Source organism: Anolis sagrei, chromosome 3 (genome assembly GCF_037176765.1).
Source record: "Anolis sagrei isolate rAnoSag1 chromosome 3, rAnoSag1.mat, whole genome shotgun sequence".
In the NCBI taxonomy this organism is placed as follows: Eukaryota; Metazoa; Chordata; class Lepidosauria; order Squamata; family Dactyloidae; genus Anolis; species Anolis sagrei.
Window position 1 is genome coordinate 86,782,617 of NC_090023.1, and position 20,732 is coordinate 86,803,348.

General features: G+C 41.6%; 2 protein-coding genes across 3 annotated transcripts in view; one reads left to right on the forward strand and one right to left on the reverse strand.

The window, feature by feature from the left end:
- Nucleotides 1–4,343: 4,343 nt before the first annotated feature.
- SAT1 (spermidine/spermine N1-acetyltransferase 1) lies at nt 4,344–11,227 on the reverse strand. The gene is made up of 6 exons (XM_060770108.2): nt 10,975–11,227; nt 7,785–7,836; nt 7,601–7,684; nt 6,021–6,122; nt 5,851–5,891; nt 4,344–4,850 (listed from the first exon to the last, which is right to left on the reverse strand). The coding sequence occupies exons 1-6, from the start codon at nt 11,038–11,040 to the stop codon at nt 4,680–4,682; spliced, it is 516 nt and encodes a 171-aa protein (XP_060626091.2). The 5' UTR covers nt 11,041–11,227; the 3' UTR covers nt 4,344–4,679.
- Nucleotides 11,228–16,967: 5,740 nt separating this feature from the next.
- The window catches only part of ACOT9 (acyl-CoA thioesterase 9), a 30,180-nt gene continuing 26,415 nt past the window's right edge, over nt 16,968–20,732 (forward strand). The window contains exons 1-3 of one of the 2 annotated variants that reach the window (XM_060770105.2): nt 16,968–17,324; nt 19,826–19,911; nt 20,448–20,474. In XM_060770105.2, coding sequence (XP_060626088.2) covers nt 17,311–17,324; nt 19,826–19,911; nt 20,448–20,474 — 127 coding nt within the window. In that variant the 5' untranslated portion in view covers nt 16,968–17,310. The remainder of the gene's footprint in view (nt 17,325–19,825; nt 19,912–20,447; nt 20,475–20,732) is intronic. The other variant, XM_060770107.2, reaches the window with a different exon arrangement.

Genomic DNA, 20,732 nt, shown 5'->3' on the forward strand with positions numbered 1-20,732 from the left:
TTATTTTTAAGTGGCTTTTGCACTACAAATAAGTTATGTGCAGTGTGCATAGGAATTAGTTCATGTTTTTTTCAAATTATAATCTGGCCCTCCGATAGTTTGAGGGACTGTGACCTGGCCCTCTGTTTAAAAAGTTTGAGGACCTCTGACTTAGATGAAGGGTTAGACGGCGTGATCATCAAGTTTACAGACGACACCAAATTTGGAGGGATAGCCAATACCCCAGAAGACAGGAGCAGAATTCAAAACGATCTTAACAGATTAGAGAGATGGGCCAAAACTAACAATATGAAGTGAAGCAGGGACAAATGCAAGATACTCCACTAGGCAGAAAAAAATGAAATGCAAAGGTACAAAATGGGGGGTGTCTGGTTTGACAGCAGTATGTGTGAAAAACATCTTGGGAGTCCTTGTGGACAACAAATTAAACATAGGCCAACAATGTGATGCGGCAGCAAAAAAAGCCAATGGGATTTTGGCCTGCATAAATAGGAGTCTAGTGTATAGATCCAGGGAAGTCATGCTACTCCTCTATTCCTCCTTGGTCAGACCACACCTGCAATACTGTGTCCATTTCTGGGCACCGCAGTTGAAGGGAGATGTTGACAAGCTGGAATGCGTCCAGAGGAGGGAGACTTAAAATGGTCAAGGGTCTGGAGAACAAGCCCGATGAGGAGCAGCTTAAAGAGCTGGGCATGTTTAGACTTCAGAAGAGAAGGCTGAGAGGAGACATGATGGCCATGTATAAATATGTGAAGGGAACTCAGGGAGGAGGGAGCAAGTTTGTTTTCTGCTGCCTTGGAGACTAGGATGCAGAACAATGGCTTCAAACTACAGGAAAGGAGATTCACCTGAATTTTAGGAAGAACTTCCTAACTGTGAGAGCTGTTCAGCAATTGAACTCTCTGCCCCGGAGTGTGGTGAAGGCTCCTTCTTCAGAGGCTTTTAAGCAGAGTCTGGATGGCCATCTGTCGGGGGGTGCTTTGAATGTGATTTTCCTGCTTTTTGGCAAGGCTGTTGGACTGGATGGCCCACAAGATCTCTTCCAACTCTATGCTTCTATAATTGTAATCTAAAGGTCCCCAGTGTGATTCTGCAGTTAATTTTTGCCAGAAGTTGTCCATATAGTCAAGGGTAGATATTCAGAGGGGTATCAGGATCACACGTGAGAAACAGCAGATATGGATCACATTCTTCTAGTATGTTTTCTGCATACAGTCAAGCGTAAGAGTGAAAATGCTTCATCTACTTTTGGAAATGAGCTCCCCCACCCCAACCCTTTAAAAATTAAATTGAGCTTTGAAAAAGAAGTTTCATTTCCTGTTAGAGTAATAACCACAGAAGCTTATTTTCATGTTCTGATGAAGCACTGTGGTATACGAGCTGCATGTTTTGAACTAGAGAAAGAACAAAGAATATTTGGGTGACACAATTCTAGTCCGTTGCAGCATACTGCCTTGCAATTCATTTTTTCTCGGTAATCAAGATTGTGGAGACTCACATGACGGTTAAAATCTTCCAGTGTTTCACCATTGTCCTACTGATATCATCTGAATACTGCCATGGAATTAGAGCCAAAAGTACAGCAAATGGTTTCTGTGCGCATGAAAAATGTATGGCTCAAAAGAACCCAGAGTAATCGTCATAAATAATTTAACAGACTGTATTTACAGTCAAGAAAATTATTTCCTTGCTTGACAATATTGCTTTTTTAATGCAAATTAACCAGCAATCTGTAAGAAGTTTTCTTACTTCCCACACACAGGATTGCAATTCACCCTATAAAAACACCAAACACAATATTCAGAAATCCTTACTCAGGGTGTTGGTTATCTTACATAACCAGACATACAAGGTATAAAGGTTACACCTGACTGTTCGTGGAGGTTAATGATTAAACTAAGTATTGAGTAGCATTGCCTTAGACAGACAGTATTTTCCTACATCTTAGATTTCTTGACGGATGTTTAAGTAAGGACAAAAAATTAAAATAAGGGCATAAATTTGCACTGACTTCTCAGTCCCATGGAAATCTAACATAGTGAGGCAACTTAATACAATTCTAAAAGGTATTATATTTTAGCCAGCATTTGTATCACCAAATCAACAAAGCTAAATAATAAATGTTGGTTTTGATAGTTTGGTACTCATGGCATGTTAGATCCTAGTAACCAACCTCTTTCAACTTTTGTGTTTCTGGGCAGTTTTTGTGGCTTTTTTTGCACAGCAATTTCTTAATGCAAGAATTGCTTTATTTGAAACAGGTTTAAGATTCCATTTTACCAAATGTTTGTGTTGAACATATTTTGAAACCAGCAAAATATGAATTGTGAAACGTATTTATTTCAGGTGTTTTGTAATTTTATTGTGTTCCTACCAACAAATGCATTTCCATCTTGCTTTAAGTACAACTTCTGTATTAGCCATTTGGTTACCTATGCTCTCTACTTCTTGACTTGGATAGAACACAAGTTGTAGACTAAACAGTAGGGCACTTCCTCTTCCACACTAACTGCATGAACTGCTTTGCAGCCACAGACTTTGTCAGGATTTTGTAGCTAGAACATTTCTGCATCCTAGTTTCTTACCTATATATCTATATGCCGCTCTTGCAGTCAATATGGCAGAGTGCTAGTGTTTAGCCTACAGCACACCTCTTGTGTTCCATCTAAGCCTAAAGAGCATAAGTAGCCAATGTATATATATATTTACATTGGTTAATATATATATTTACATTTGCTAACTCTGGATTTAAACGGTTTGGGACCATCCTACCTGCGTGACCGCATCTCCGTTTATGAACCCATGTGCTCACTTTGTTCATCCGGAGAGGCCCTGCTTGCGATTCCGCCTGCGTTGCAGGCACGTCTGGTGGGGACACAAGACAGGGCCTTTTCTGTGGTGGCCCCCAACTCTGGAATACCCTCCTCAAAGATCTTAGACAGGCCCCTACGTTGGCAGTCTTTAGAAAGAACTTGAAGACCTGGCTGTTCTGATGTGCCTTTCTAGAATAGGAAAACTCCAACAAGTCCCAGAAGCACTTTATTAGAAATTATGATAGTTGGCACACTGCACTTACCCTATAATCCCTATATATCACCTGTCACATCAGCACTTTTAATCTGTACCCATTACTCTGGCCCGGCCCAATTTTATGGTGTCTTGGTGCATTGTTTTATTGCGTGTTGTTTAATATTGCTTTAACTGTTTTTAATTTGCTTTAGGTTGTGTATTGTTATGTTGTGTTTTGAGGCTTTGGCCTTTGTAAGCTGCATTGAGTCCTTCGAGAGATGATAGCGGGGTACAAATAAAGTTAATAATAATAAATAATAATAATAATTTTGGTCTGAATGTACTAAACTAAAAAAAAGGTTAGAAACAGCTTTGCAAGGCACATAATATGTCCGTAGACTGATGCCAAGTTGACAAAATATGGAAGGAAGAGGAAAAAATGAGCAGAATACCAACCTATGAATCTGGGAACCAATTATCAAGAGATGGAAAATCGGTATGTAGTAGTTTGTATGAGATATGTATTTCACCCATTGGCTTGTACTACTTGGTACAGTGAGGCCAGAACATTTCAACCCAGGTATAAAGAGAGAGGCATTAAGACGTCCTCATTTTCCTTTCCACCATACCTCACCTTTCATTCTCTTATTTTATGATGCCACTTACCATAAATTTCTCTAAAACTATCATTCATTCCATATAAAAATGTTATCTAAGACTATTTATTCTAGGTGTTCAGTAATTGTTGTGTGCCTTGGAGTAATTTCCAACTTATGCAACCCTAAGATGAACTTGTCGAAAAGCTTTCTGGCAAGACTTCAGAGCAGGTTTCCATGTCCTCCTTCTGAAGCTATGACTTGCCTAAGGTGGATTCCCTTGACCAGCTAGGGATCTGAAGCCTGGTCTCCTGTAGTTTAACAGTCCCAACCATTACATCATGCTGGCATTTTAAGTTAATGTTGGAAAAAGAGGAGGCTATTTAAGGGATAGCGTACTCAGCTTAGTAAGACGGGGTAAGTTGTGACATGAGCAGGAAACATTTCATGGCTATGTAATCCAGGGAGCACCATAAACCCCACAATGGATGTGGTTCAAATTTGGCACACATACCCGTCATGGCAAAATTGGGGGGGGGGGGGGGGGAGGTTGACCTGCAATGATAAGAGTTGTAGTTCACCCACACCCTTATGTTTTTTTCTGATCAGACCTTTCATAAATTCCAAAACCAACAATGACTATTTTGAGCATTTATCTGGGTATCTAAGCTAGTACATTATAAATAAGAGCAGCCACAATCCAGTGTTTAAAAGGAGTACACCAATTTACTGTCGTTGACATGAAAAACATAGTTTATTGTCTTATGAACACAAATAATTAAAAAACCTATCTGTGTACACTGTACACATTCGAATGACACTTACAAGAATGAAGTTACATACAATATACATTTTAGGATCCCAAGGTATACTGATCGGAGGATGGAGACAGGCAATCAACTGACTCTGCAACTGTCACCAACTGTAGATGCACCATTTTATTTATGCCTCTGGTCATTGAGCTATTCAATTAGGGTCCAAACAAAATACAGTAAACTGGTTGAAAGCAAGGCAGGAAAAGGATAGCAAAAGGAAATAATGTGAAATTTGCAATTGTTTCAACAAAACCCCTCACTCTTCGGTTGCCATTTTCACCAAATACTCCTTGTCTATTTTGAAGAGTCTCCAGCCTTCCTCCGATGATAGGTCCGACGCTCCCCGTCGCTTGTAGAACCTGATGGAAGGCTCATTCCACTCTGCCACTAAGAAGTGCATACTGCTACAGCGACACTTGACAGCCATCTAGGGAAAGCACAGGGATTATGAGCAACGGGAAGGGGATCTTGGCTTCCAGGGGACATTATACTGGTAGTCTGTTACTGATCAAGACTGTTATTGCCAGATTTGGTTGATTTTGAGTCACTGACTACCTGATGGACTTTCCACTCAGAATCTCTAAACAATTTAAGGATGGTTTCAAAGAATACAGTTGCTCCTTCACATTTGCACTTTTGACTATTTGTGGATTTGATTATTCACAAAAGACTAAGACATTTCTCGAGGGAACACCTCTCTAGGGCCTCCAGAACAATTACATGGTCACTTTACAACAGAAGTAATTCACAGAGACATTTCTAGAGAGAAAATCTCAATGGGAATATTGAGACCTCCAGTGTAATTATATGGGTATCCGACAGCAAAGTCAACTATTACCACATCAATTCCGCCACCCCCCCCCCCCACGCACTTTCATGGGGGTCCTGTGTCCCTAACTCCAATTAATGTGGAATGCTGATTTTATTCCTAGAACACTTAACAGAATAACATCAACTGAGAACTGAAAAAATAGCTATAACACAAAAATATCTGAAAGGCATGGTGGACAACAAAAAGTCACAAATTCCAATAAAGTGGTGTGCTATCGCTTCAGAGCAATACACTTCATGTGATTCTGGACTAAGCTGCATTTCTTCTGGACACATTATTTCTTTTTCCTGCATTTATTAGTAAGTGGCCTTGGAAAATCTGTCATCCTCAGAATGATTTTAAATGTTGCTATACATCAGTGTGCTACCATAAAGAATAAAGTGGGTTTAGTTTGGAACACGTTTCTCTAGCTATTGCAGTGGTTGCTTTTAGGTAGATAGATCCATCGGATGACCAACTTGTTATCCATGGGCTATTATAAAACCTGGAGTTATCAGCTACAATACCCAGTGATGTTAAGTGTGCTTTGGTTTAATTGGACATTTTAGAAAAGAGTTTTCTTTTACATGATGGAAAACTACCTGCGACTACATACCTTACTCAGATGCTTCAGAATTTCGGAACCAATGCCCAAACCTAAAAGGAAGAGAATTTCAGTTTTAATTGCATGTTTAGATGACTTGCATTTGCATTTTCCTGGAGAAAAGCAGGATAAAAATATCAGAAGCAAATAAAGTAAATCAGTGCAAAAAATGTCTTAATTACCTCTGAACTCATTCATCACAAAGAAGTCTTCAAGATACAGCAGTTTTCCAATCCATGGGTCATAGGTGAAATAATACATGGCAAAGCCCACAATACTGTACCCTGAAACACAATGTTACATTTACATTAAACAAACATTTTTTTAAAAAAAACCATGTTACTATACTTCAAGTTTTACATGCATATGTGAAAATGAACATTCCAAACATGCAAAATTAATGTTATGCTGCAACAAGGAAAGTTTATAATGCAATGGATGTCAGAAGTACTCCCTGTCAAAGGAGGGTAGTTTCCCACTGAATAAAAATGGTCTCAGAATACTCCAAAGCCAGCAGCATATAATGCAAGTATATTTAGCAGAATGTTGCTTCAATGTATAATCAGGAACTGAACAACTGTAATAGACTGAAGGTTGTGTTGTCATTGCACAACGTTTGCAGTTTTCTGCTAGAGATGCTTTTCACACAATCTATCGATACCACTCTGAGATACAATTCAGGCTGCTACAATTTTACACGGCAGATTAGAATATTACTGCAGTTATTTCAGCTCTGCTTTCTTTTAAATTTTGGAACATCACAAAAGAAGTCCCTCATATTTGTGTCCCAAGTCAATTTATGTCCACTTGATCACAATGTAGTCACTCTTGAAGTGACATGTTCCACAATTCCGTCTGTGTCAGCCAAGATTAAAACGTATCTGATAGGAACAGAGCGACATGCAGGATTTCCGATCTACCGAGTTTTTTTGTAAATGCTTTTTTCTCTTTCTTTTCGCGGTCAATATTTGGGGATAATATTCGTCCCTGGAGACCTTACCTCATATATCATGATCATCTACTTTATTGTGTAACGGATCTTTTAGTTACCTCCCCGCCCATCCATGTACACGGAAGGGCCATGTACATGGCGAAGCTAGAGACTGTAACCTGAAGATTGGGGACAAATTAAAAAAAACAAGTGATTCAACAGGATTACAAAGCAGTAAATTAGGGTCAAACAAGAACAACCATGTAATGAACTGGAACTATGACATTATCACTACTAGTAAACTGGGTTTTTCTGTGGTCTTCAAGAGAGATAACTGACAATTCAGAAAAGGAGATACTAGGTTGGATCCAGAGCTGGCTCCCACTAGCAGGCACACTCCTTGAGTGCAGTGCTCAGTGCTCTCTAGCCATAAGAAAGGCAGGGGAGGTGATTTTTGCCAATTCCCCCCTCCCCCTGCAACCTCCCAATACCACCTCCCACAGTGCTCCAGAGTATATATTCCAGAACATAGTTGAGGGTGAAAGCGCATGTAGGAAGTTGCAGGGGGAAATCAGCAAAAATGGCTTCCTTCCCCACGCTGCCGCTGGAAATACTCTACTGGACCAAAGGCCCTCTGCAGACAGAAGGAGCTCTTCCATTTGTGGAAAGCAAGGTCTGGATCCAAGTCGAACCTTGGACATTTCTGCAAGCTCAAACATTAGCCCTCAAAAAGAGGTAGATCTAAACCTCACATATTGTTCCAAACATTATTGGCTTTTTTTAACAATCTGTTCTTTTGGAATAAAGACATGAAAACCCCCTGTGCTTCACCTTCAGGTGTCCACTGTTCTTTTGGTACTTCTGCAACGAGGCAGTGATAGAAAGGGTGTTCTCCAAAGCCATCCTCAAGCAGATCTACAGGGCAACAGCAAATGGGTTATCTTGATATCATTTTCCTTTCTTTGAATGACTTTTAAAAATAACATTGCTTTAAAGGTTGATAAATATATATTACCTTTTTCTGTCAGTACTACTTGATCCTCCATATCTTCATATTTAGCAAGTTCCTGTCCAAAACAAAATATGTAAGTGTTGATAGCTTTCGTTAGCCTATTTTATTTTCTTGTTCCATATAAATGTGTGTATGTGTAGATGTAATATTTGTATTCGCACGCATACACAAACACACAAAAGCAAACATTCAATGCTTAGAAAATAAACTCACACATCATGTATTATAAAATACTGTTGCTATGTGAAGAAATATAAAAGATCATTATGTGTACACATAATGGATAGTTCACATTGTGAAAGAACAGCCTTAAAAAAGACTGAGGTTTTTTTCTTTTTCTTACTGAATACACTGGGACTTATTTGTTAGTAAACACTGACAGGATTACATTGCCCTGTGCAAAATTACCTAAGAGCAAGTACTGAACAAACACGGTGGAACTTTGGTCTCTGTTCTGTGTGATTAATGTGTATTTTACAGAAATGCTTTGATCTGTGTCTTCTATGGAACTGAATTTTAATGTGTGTTTGTAGAATCTTTATAGTATTTGTTTGTTTTTAACTATGCTGTGACCCATCTTGAGCAGTGCTGAGAAGAGGATATGAAATAAAATTATTATTTTTCCAATAACTTGAGCTGCTTGTAATGTGAAGGGGGGAAAAAATCACCCAACGAATTAAGTTAAACAAACCTAGACTCAAGTTCACATTATGAAATGTTCCCTGTATGAAAGTCTATCTCCCCTGATCCTGAATCTGTTTGAGCCATATTTAGAAGAAGTCTGCCAAAGGTGAGATCTAATCTTTTACAAGTAGGCCATCTTGTCGTTCAACACAGTTCAAGGACACGAACTGTTGACTCGACAGGAACTGTTGACTAATTTTCCATGACGTTTAGCTTTGCAAAGAGGGTGGAGGCAGTACAGCCTCTTTCACAAGAGCAGGGAGGGGTTATTTTGTCAACGCAGAGGAGGCCAAAGTATCTGGGCCCAACAAGAAAAGCTGTTTATGGAACAAACAGTTCTCCATTTGTACACGTGTACCTTTGCACTCAGCATTCTGCAAGCAAGGCATTTTCAGTACAGCTGGCCTTCCATATCCACAGATTCAATCACCCACAGATTGAAAATGTATTTTTAAAAAAGAATCCAAAAAGGATAGCTTGATCTAGCCATTTTATTCAAGGAACACCATTACAGGAGAGATCAAGGGCCTACTTTACCAGCAGATGGGTTATGTGACTCCAGAGCTTACAGAAACATTGACCTGTAAGTGATATCACTGATGCCATCTACACAGACCATTTGATGCAGTTCAAAGTTCACTGTAAAGCAGCCAGCCTGGTATAGAACTCCCACAAATGTGTGCAAATAGCACTTGTGTGGAAGATATAGATGCAATAACTATAACAAACTCTTTCCCCCATCAATCCTGTTCCTTTTCTTCAGTGATATAGCAGATAATTATAGAATTCTAATCTACGAACCAGAGCTCCACCACCTCTAACCCCACCTTTACTTTCCTTGTGAGTGCGAATAATATTGTTTTTATTTTTTAATATTAAAAAAAGCTATATTAAAGGTAAAAGTTTCCCCTGACATTAAGTCTAGTCGTGTTTGACTCTGCAGGGTTGTGCTCATCTCCATTTTGGAGCCGGCATTGTCCGTGGACATCTCCAAGGTCATGCGGCCAGCATGACTGCATGGAGCTTCCTGTAGAAGTGGTATCTATTGATACCACTTCTCACTTTTGCATGTTTTCGAAATGCTAGTCTGGAAAAAGCTGGGGTTAATAGCAGGAGCTCATCCCACTCCCCAAATTCGAACCACCAACCTTTCGTTGAGCAGCTCAATGGTTTAACCCGCTACAACACCAGGGGCCCCTAATAAAAGTCATGGACACACCAAAAAAAGAGAGAAAAAGGAGATAAGAAAAAAGTATGCTAAAGAAAGTCCTTAATACTCTTTAACACTCTGTGATTTGTGTAATCACCCATCCAGGCCTCAAACTGGTTCCAGCATTTTCTATTCAGCCATCTGCGCTTCCAATACCAGTTTGGAACGGCATTAAATGCAAGTATAGATGGGGTCCAAGTTTCTCTGGGTCTAATGGGGCTCACTTCCAAGCAACTAGACATTCAAATGAAGAATGAGGAAGAGAACCACCCTCTCTAGCTGATACCAATACTTCCTTAAAGCAACTATTGAGGTGAGGGAAGTAAAAGGAGAACAAAGCCCTTCCCTTTTTGTTGTTTTTCAAAAGCAGTTTCCTTAGATGTGGGTCACAAGGCATCTGGAGTTAGCAGATTAAAGGGGGGGAAAAGGCAAATCAGCCATGTCAGCACTCATGATTGGGAGGAGATAACCTTGGACTCCAGCTCAAACTTTGACTTTACTTTCTGGCCACATATTTAGAAAAAAAAAACCTGTATCATCATAGCTGAGAATGGATGGGATTTGGGTTTTTGTAAGTCTTCGTGACAAGTTTCAGGTCTTGTAGTCACCAAAAAGCAAGCACCCCTTTTTCTGTGTATATATCAGGAACGGGTAAACTTTGGCCCTCCAGGTGTTTTGGACTTCAACTCCCACAATTCCTAACAGCCTGCTGGCTGTTAGGAATTGTGGGAGTTGAAGTCCAAAACACCTGGAGGGCCAAAGTTTACCAATGCCCCATATATATATATATATATATATATATATATATATATGTATGTATCAAAAATAAAAAAGAGGCTAAATGGGTATACTTGGGGTTTAACTTTATTATGTTGGGTGGATTCTTGTCTAATGTTTATTCTCATTGTTTTAATGTTTATTGCTTGTTTTATGAGTTTTAATTATTGTTGTATTTGTTATGCTGTTGTTTTATTTATGTATTGGGCCCCGGCCTCTTGTAAGCCGCACCGAGTCCTTCGGGAGATATGAACGGGGTATAAATAAAGGTTTATTATTATTATTATTACATCTGTCTTTATTGATTAGTTCCTGTCTGTCTGTCTACATCAGTGGTTCTCCACCTGTGGGTCCCCAGATGTTTTGGCCTTCAACTCCCAGAAATCCTAACAGCTGGTAAGCAGGCTGGGATTTCTGGGAGTTGTAGGCCAAAACACCTGGGAATTCTCAGGTTACGAACCGCTGACCTACACTGGTGTAGGCCTTCCGCTCCCTTCCGGGCCAGGCGAGAAGGCCAGATACCTTTATGAGGCGCAGGATGTCGGCGCAGTCCTCAGGCCGCGCGGCGCGGATAACGAACGAGTCCATTTCCGACGGCGTTTCCCTTTGCGTCCCCCGCCTCGATTGAGTCCCCGATAGTTGAAGAGCAGGAGGAGCAGTTTCTTCATTCGCGTCCTGGGCGCAGCGGCGGCGAGACACGGGTAGTCAGGCGGACAGCATCCCGTAACGTGGGCTTAGGAAGGAAAACAAAGCGACCGAATCCGGAAGTCTCTGTGCTGGGAACGTGAGGAGGGCCGCCGAATATATAGGCTGCTGCGGCCCCGCCCACTCGCCACCCTGTCCAATCAGCGCCAGGCAGCCTCCCCTCTCTTCTCGCGCACCGCCCCTGACGTCATCCTTCTAGGAAATGACTCACTCGGGCGGGAGGCGGAAGGCAAGGCGGCGCCTAGGGTGAGGTTGCCCCCTCCTGGGGAAGCCCTTTGCCTTCAACTACACTGAAGAAGTGATACAGGGCTCTTCCACACAACTGGACCAAATCCCACATTCTCTGCTTTGAACTGGAATATAGGGCAGTGTGGACTCAAATAACCCAGTTCAAAGCAGATATTGTGGGGTTTTCTGCCTTGATATTCTGGGTTATAGGGCTGTGTGGAAGGGCCCTGGGCCCTTCCACACAGCCCTATAACCCAGAATATCAAGGCAGAAAACCCCACAATATCTGCTTTGAACTGGGTTATCTGAGTCCACACCCAGATAATGTGGGATATCCTACCTTGATATTCTAGGATATAGGGCTGTGTGGAAGGGCCCTAATACTATACTCCATGCTACAAACTCATGTCTGGACTTGATTAATACTATAATTCAAAATACAAATGTGACTTAATGTAACACTGTTTTACTGTTTAATAAAAAGAGTTTTAAAAAGTATTCTTTGTCCCCTTCCACACAGCTGAATAAAATCCCACATTTTCTGCTTTGAACCTGGATATATGGCAGTATGGATTCAGATTGAAGCAGGTATTGCGGGATTTTCTGCCTTGATATTCGGGGTTATATGGCTGTGTGGAAAGGCCCTTAGGGTCTATAATACTCCTGTGGCTAATAATAATTCCAAAGACATTTGAATTTGCCATTCTATATAAGTCACTCTAAATGCTTTGGATGATACATGTTTTGAATTTTGTTTTATTTTAATTTGGAATTGGAATGCCTGTATTGATATGTCAGATACAAGATTTTATTATTTATCGTATCAGGGGCAAACCAAGGGTATAGTTGTGATGTATTTGAGAAAACACAATGTTTAAAAGCTTGGCATTATATTAAATGTCCTTTGACCAGTAACTGGCCACTTGGAGTGCCTCTGGTTTTGCTATAAGACAGGAGTCTTCAAACTAAGGCCCGGGGGCCAGATACATCCCTCCAAGGTCAATTACCCAGCCCTCGCTCAGAGTCAACCTAAGTCTGAAATGACTTGAAAGCACACAACAACAACAACAATCCTATCTCATCAGCCAATTTTTTTTTTGTCGTGTCAGGAGCAAGTCGCTTCTGGTGTGAGAGAATTGGCCGTCTGCAAGGACGTTGCCCAGGGGACCCCTGGATGATTTGATGTTTTTATCATTCTTGTGGAAGGCTTCTCTCATATCCCCACAAGGGAGCTGGAGCTGATAGAGGGAGCTCATCCGCCTCTCCCTAGATTCGAACCTGCGACCTGTCGGTCTTTAATCCTGCCGGCACAGGGGCTTAACCCACTGCGCCACCGGGGGCTCCTTCCCATTGAAATACTAATAAGTTTATATTTGTTAAAATTGTTCTTCATTTTATTGTATTGTTTTAAAGTGTTTTTTGCACTACAAATAAGATATATGCAGTGTGCATAAGAATTCATTCATGTTTTTTTCCCAAATTATAATTCGGCCTCCCAACAGTTTGAGGACCCCTGCTATAAGACTTTCTTATAGCAACACCAGATAAGGGATACTTAACCTGTACAACTTTATTGTTTCATTCTTAAACCGATAGTAAGACACGAGACTTCAGATCTACAAGCAGCTTAATGAAAATGTATAACCAGTGATTCACTGACCATCTGGATCATGTTCAGCGACATATTAGCTTTAGTTAGCTTTTCTCAAAAATAAAATGTGCTGAGCCTGAACAAATCTTTTCCGGTTGTCCTCAGCTGAGAAATAAAAGATCATACCAGCATTTTTCGCATTCTAAGACACTGATAATTGTAAGACACACACTAGTTTTATTACCACCAACAGAAAAAAAGGTTTGTTAATATATTTAAAACACCCTTGAGTCTAGGGGCCCTTCCACACAGCTATGTAACCCAGAATATCAAGGCAGAAAATCCCACAATATCTGTTTTGAACTGGATTATATGAGTCCAATTCAAAGATGATCCAGTTCAAAGCAGATAATCTGGATTTTATACAGCAGTGCAGAAGGGGCTTGGGGTCAGATCTTTGGATATAGGGCAGTGTAGATCTAATCTAGGTGAGCCAATTAACACACATTTAGGTGTCACAACAGGACTTTCCTGTTTCAGATAAACCAGGACAGTTTCACTGAGAACGATTTCATGGGTTAAACTGGCCACACGCCCACAAAGAATGCTTAATCCTCTCTACAAGCAGGCTATTGCCCCTGGATGACTTTACAGGAGGCTCCACCCCACGTCTTTCAAAATACAATTCATAGCAAAGGACTGAATCACCATACTGTGTAACGTACATAAGTGGCAATTTCCATTTCTTGTTCAGGATATTTATTCCTAATTCTGAGAAGTGAAAAAACAGTCCTCAGATACGTTTCTCTAAATTTTTATTTCCTGCCTGTACTAATGTAAGGGTTATCTAATCACAGTCAAAGATGTATAAGGTGAGAAAATACCAAAGATATAAATCCAGGGAGCACACCACTCCACTGTTGTGCCAGCTTCACTGGCTGCCTGTCCACTTCCGAGCACAATTCAGAGTGCTGGTCTTGGCCTATAAAGCCCTATACGGTTCTGGCCCAGCTTACTTGTCCGAATGTATCTCCCTTTACATCCCGCCTCATAGCTTAAGATCATCCGGGGAGGCCCTGCTCTCGGTCCCGCCAGCCTTGCAAAGGGACAAGGCCTTCTCGGCGGTGGCCCTATGCCTGTGGAACTCGCTCCCCAGCAAGATCAGGTTGGCTTCTTCCCTCCTTTCTTTTTAGGAAGAAGGTTAAGTCATGGCTCTGAGACCAGGCCTTTAGAAAGCAAGCATGACAGCACCTTGGATGTTGAACCGGACTGAACTTGGCTATATGGTTGATTACAATGTTTTTAACATGTTTTATCTTAATGTTTTATTTACTATTTTAAACTGTTGCTATTTGTGCTTATATTTGTATTGTACTGAGGCTTCGAATTGTGGCCGGTTTGTAAGCCACCCAGAGTCCCCCCTCGGAGGTTGAGAAAAGTGCAATAGAAATATTGGAAATAAATAATAATAAATAAATCAAATTAAGCTGTTATTGATAGACTGAACTGCCCAAGACATTTTGCCAACTGAGACAGAAGACAAACTGGGCTTAGCACAGCAGACAAAACCACTGTGCTGCGGAAACATCCCGCTGATCAAAAGGTCAGCAGTTTGATCCCGGGGCAGGGTTGAGCACCCACCGTCAGCCCCAGCTCACCTGCCCACCTAGCAGATTGAAAGCAGAAATGCGAGTAGATAAATAGGTACCGTTTTTAGTGGGGACATAATAAAAACCCCTTAAAGACATCATTGGGAGGTAGCTCCTCGGCATGGAAGATGGAGTGACAGCACCCTCCATGGCCAGAGTCGAGCACACCCTCCAGGTTGCTGGAAATAAGATGGGGAAAAACTGCCTTTTCCTCTGTTGTGTTGTCTGCCCTTGTTAGTTGTATAATCAGCATTTAATGCTTGCCATGTGTGTGTTCTGTAAGCTGCTCTAAGTTCCCTTCAGGGTGAGAAGAGTGGGATATAAATACTGTAAATAAATAAATACTGTCCTGTTACCAAATCCATTCAAAATAGAGTGCCCAAGCAGGATGGGCCAAACACAGTTTCTATTTTGGTGCCTCAAATGTAAAGATATATAACTGAATATCAAACTCAGGATTGTCCACATCATTGTATTACATGTTTCTATGTACGATTGTGAAGATAGTAATATCACTTGAAATAATGGTGAATGAAAGAGGAGAGTTCTGCAGATATCAATAACTGCCAAAAACAAAAACAAAAGAACCTAGAGTTGATCAAACCTGAACACTCCCTAGAAGCCATGAAGACAGTTATGCTTTGGGGGATAGCACGAGAAGATATGAATTCTTAGACAGGACATAATGCGTGGCAATAGGAAAAGGAGACTATGGATGCACCTACACTGTGCAATTAATGCAGTTTAACATCACATCACACTTGAGAAAAAAATCCACTTTAAATCCAGTTTCTGCCTCCTGCAGAATTCCGGGGTTTGTAGTTTAGTGAGGCTGTTAAAGGCCCTTCCCTAAACTACAAAGCCCAGAATTTTGCAGCAGGCAGAAACCGGATTATATGTGGATTTTTTCTCTAGTGTGATGCGGCCCTATTAGAATCATAGAATTGGAAGAGATTTCGTAGGCCATCCAGTCCAACCCAAAACCAAGGAGCAGGAAACTTCAACTGCCATGGCTCAATGCTATGGAATCATGGGAGTTGTAGTTTTCTGGTTGCTTTTTTTGCATGCTCTGCCAAATAGAGTTGGTGCCTCACCAAACTACAAATCCCAGGATTCTATGGGCATACAGATGTGGTTGTTGTTGTTCATTCGTTCAGTCGTCTCCGACTCTTTGTGACCTCATGGACCAGCCCACGCCGGAGCTCCCTGTCAGCCGTTACCACCCCCAGCTCCCTCAAGGTCATTCCAGTCACTTCAAGGATGCCATCCATCCATCTTGCCCTTGGTCGGCCCCTCTTCCTTTTGCCTTCCACTTTCCCCAGCATAATTGTCTTCTCTAGGCTTTCCTGTCTCCTCATGATGTGACCAAAGTACTTCAATTTTGTCTCTAGTATCCTTCCCTCCAATGAGCAGTCGGGCTTTATTTCCTGGAGGATGGACTGGTTGGATCTTCTCGCAGTCCAAGGCACTCTCAGAACTTTCCTCCAACACCACAGCTCAAAAGCATCGATCTTCCTTCGCTCAGCCTTCCCTAAGGTCCAGCTCTCACATCCGTAGGTTACTACAGGGAATACCATGGCTTTGACTAGGCGGATCTTTGTTGCCAGTCTGATGTCTCTACTCTTTACTATTTTATTGAGATTGGACATTGCTCTCCTCCCAAGAAGTAAGCGTCTTCTGATTTCCTGGCCACAGTCTGCATCTGCAGTAATCTTTGCACCTAGAAATACAAAGTCTGTCACGGCCTCCACGGTTTCTCCCTCTATTTTCCAGTTGTCAATCATTCTTGTTGCCATAATCTTGGTTTTTTTGACGTTTAGCTGCAACCCGGCTTTTGCGCTTTCTTCTTTCACCTTGATTAGAAGGCTCCTCAGCTCCTCCTCGCTTTCGGCCATCAGAGTGGTGTCATCTGCATATCTGAGGTTGTTAATGTTTCTTCCAGCAATTTTCACCCCAGCTTTGCATTCGTCAAGCCCCGCACATCGCATGATGTGTTCTGCATACAAGTTAAAAAGGTTGGGTGAGAGGATGCAGCCTTGCCGTACGCCTTTCCCAAGCTTGAACCAGTCTGTTGTTCCGTGTTCAGTTCTTACTGTTGCTACTTGGTCCTTGTACAGATTCCTCAGGAGAGAGACAAGGTGGCTTGGGATGCCCATCCCACTAAGATGTGGTAGTTAAGGTGATATAAAATTGCATTCATTCTAAAGTGTTGTAGATGCACCTTGGATAGACACCCCGACAGTGAGCCACCTTAAATATTGGGAGAAAGGCAGGATAAAAGGAAAGGAAGGAAAAGGAAGGAAGGAAGGAAAGAAATGAAGAAAGGGAAGGGGGAGGAAAAGGAAGAAGGAAGAGAAAGAAAGAAAGAAAATAAAGGCATTCTTTAGCATCAAGGAAACGGGAATCACCCCTCTGTGTGAAATGGACCAGGCTGGGCACCGTTCGAAGAGGCCAGCATTGGGAGGAACTACTTTGCGGAGAGGGGTGTTCCATAACACAGAAGCCAACAGTCTAGCGGTCCCACTGCTGAACCAGCCCAGCCTGCAGGCCAAGTTCCTCTCCGAGGTGTGGCTCCTGGCAGGCGGCGAGAAGTAGCCCGGCTGAAACTGGAAGGGAAGCTGGTCGGTTTCCAAACGGGTTTCCCCGGGAAGAGGAAGGTGCCCTGCAGCTCCAGCACCGAACAGAATGCTGTCCCGCAGGTAAGGCGGCTCTGCACCGGTTCAAGGCTCCTGTTGCTTGTTTCTTCTCTGTATCCCAGTCCTCTTTGGCCTGCGTTCCTGCTTCCCTTTGCTCAAGCCACATCTTGCACTCGGCCTAACGTCCTTCGTCCTTCCTTGGATAGGAGACCAGCTTTAGCTGTGGCATGGTAGTGTCTACCTAGGGGTACATCTAGAATTAGTGTAGCTTGACACCACTTTTCCTCCCAAGCCCCAGTGCTATGGGATCAGGGAGAGCTCTAGGGCAATGCTGCTTAAGCCCCACAGGCAGACTTTAATAGCCATGGCTCAGTGTTATGGAATCGTGGGAGTTGTAGTCTTGCAAGACCCTTAGCCTCCTCTGCCACATAGTGCTGGTGCCCCACGAAACTACAGCTTCTCTGATCCCATAGCATTAAGCAGTGGTCTCAAACTGCACCAATGTAGAATCACCTGTAGGCAAGGAACATTCAGAGATTGACTATTGACTACAGCCCCTTCCAAACAGCTGTGTGAAATGCCACATTATCTGTTTTGAACTGGGTTATATGGCAGTGTGGACTCAGATAACCCAGTTCAAAACAGATATTGTGATATTTTTTGCCTTGATATGGCTGTGTGGGAAGGCCCTTAAACCATTGGTCCTGACCCCTTAGCACAGTGTTTCTCCACCTAGGGGTCAGGACCCCTGACAGGGTTGTGAGTGAGTGTCAGAGGGGTCACCAAAGACTATCAGAAAACACAGTATTTTCTGTTAGTCATCGGCATTCTGTGTGGGAAGTTTGGCTCAATTCTAGCGTTGGTGGGATTCAGAATGCTCTTGGTTTTAGTTGAACTATAAATCCTAGCAACTACAACTCCCAAATGTCAAGGTCTATTTTCTCTAAACTGTTCACTGTTCACATTTTGGCATTTTGAGTATCCGTACCAAGTTTAGTCCAGATCCATCATTGTTTGAGTCCACAGTGCTCTCTGAATGTAGTTGAACCACAACTCCAAAACTCAAGGTCAATGCACACCAAACCTTCCAGTATTTTCTGTTAGTCATGGGAGTTCCGTGTGCCAAGTTTGGTTCAATTCCATCATTGGTGGAGTTCAGAATGGTCTTTGATTGTAAGTGAACTATAAATTCCAGCAACAACTCCCAAATGACAAAATCAATCCCCCTAACCCCGCCAGTATTCAATTTGAGCGTATTGGGTAGTTGTGCCACATTTGGTCCAGTGAATGAAAATATATCCTGCGTATCGGATATGTACATTACGATTCATAACAGTAATAAAATTACAGCTATAAAGTAGCAATGAAATTAATGTTCTGGTTGGGGGTCATCACAACATTTGGAGCTGTATTAAGGGGTTGCGGCTTTAGGAAGGTTGAAAACCACGGCCTTAGCACAATGTTGGGGTCCCAGAAATTTTGGCAACAGTAAAAGGTTTCTGAATGTCACCCATTTACAGAAATCTGTTAGCAACAATGTGCAGTGTTTACAGTGAACTCTGAAGAAAATGCTTCAGCTGTACAGCACAAAGAGGAAAAGCAGCCTGTTTAGCAAGTCTTGCAGATGCTGGTCTATTTTCAGTAAAGTTTTGATGTTTATACTTATTTGATATCCCTTTATACCTGGAGTCATGTAGAAATTTCTCTGTCAGAAAGAGGTCGCGAGTAGAATAAGTTTAAGAAGACATGCTCCAGCACAAGTCCTCTTAGAGAGAACATTTCCAGTGGAAGTTGACCATATTACTATGCTGGAGAACCTAAATATTCCTGGAGAGGAGTTCTTTCGGTTTAAAAGTGGTAGTTTTTCAATTAATGTTTGTTTGTTTTTTACTTTTTGTGGGGGTCCTCTGCACCTGACACCAGCAAATGTGGAGGCCTTACTGCATAGCTCTTGAGCATTAGTTCTTTGTGTTCGATATGACACTGTTCGTGCCATTAACAAGATGTGGCCAAGCATTTAGATGGGATAAGTGTTCTTCTCTCCTGTGTGCTGCTGTCCTATCCATTCATCCTTTCTCAGTGGCATATTTCAGGTATTCCTACAGCGTACTTATCATGGTAGTGGCATAATCTCTATCTCTGTTGGTATTCTGCCAGTATAATGTAGACCAGTGGTTCTCAACCTGTGGGTCCCCAGATGTTTTGGCCTGCAACTCCCAGAAATCCCAGCCACTTTACTAGCTGTTAGGATTTCTGGGAGTTGAAGGCCAAAACATCTGGGGACCCACAGGTTGAGAACCACTGGTGTAGACATACCTCTCTATATATCAGGAGTCTGAATCTTGTGTCCCTACAGTTGTAGTTAAACTGCAGCTCTTACCATTTCTCACCATTGGCTATCTGGTCAAGAGGTGATTGGAGTAAAGAACCCAATATTTGGAGGATTGGACAAGTCTCATTGTTATTTTGTAATATCTCATCCAGCAGACTTCAAGGATTGTGCTCTTAATGTGTTCAGTAGTGTCACACTGGTGTTGACAATGTGCTTAATTCTTCTATTTCAGTGTATTTTCACTAAGCAAGGCATGTCCTCTCCTGGCTAGGAATCTGACATCATCCACCAGTGGCTTTCAGACTACAATGGAGGAAGGTAATATATCAGAACTGGACAACACATGACCCATGACCCAAAATGTATATATCTTCTCTTTTGTAGAGTCTCCTACTGAAGAGTAACATAGAAGTAAGAGCTATACTGTGCTTCGTGGATTTGAGTATGGGTATGAAGGAGGAAGTAAATTGCTTTTTAAAAAGTTTATACTGATGAGAAACTTTTACAATAAGTAATTTTGGGCAGCTTTTTGCTGCTTAATACAAGACCTCCACTTCTGGCGGGAAATGATCAGATAAATGGCAGGATAAAATCGAATTGAGTGTGAAGAGAAAGAAAATACAATTATTCAATATTCTTCAGTTCTGTACGTGTCTGGGAAAACATATGAGGAATATATTAATTCTGGAGTGCCAATAAATGATTACTAGAATAAAATACATTAATAGGCACTTGTGAATATTCTTTGTTTTGTGACTGAGTGTGGTAATGGCAGAAAATAATACAAGTTGGGTATTTTCCCTTTTCTTTTTATGTTTTTGCAGTTAATCTAAATTGCTTTTTCTCCTTCACAGGACAGTTACCAATTCATGTGAATAATGGTGTGTTATGGTAACCTGTATGCATTTTAATATGACTTTGCATCTATGCTGTCTTGTTCCTATCAATCTTTCTTGATGGGTTAATGAAAAAAATCTACATTCATATTTTCTGACACCAATTTCCTGTTGTTTGTTGGTGATGGTTTCAAACTGTGAAGCAAAACCAGCATGTCTTATTAATCATAACATAATCTATGGGTTGATGTGAGTTTTCCAGGCTGTGTGGCCACGTTCTAGAAACATTATCTCCTGTTGTTT

Coding starts and splice junctions, on each gene's coding strand:
- SAT1 (XM_060770108.2), bottom strand. CDS start 11,040: ATGGACTCGTTCGTTATCCGCGCCGCGCGGCCTGAGGACTGCGCCGAC. Junction 7,837..10,974: donor ACATCCTGCGCCTCATAAAG/GTATCTGGCCTT, acceptor TGTTTTGGACAG/GAACTTGCTAAATATGAAGA. Junction 4,851..5,850: donor TTCTGAAGCATCTGAGTAAG/GTATGTAGTCGC, acceptor TGCTTTCCCTAG/ATGGCTGTCAAGTGTCGCTG.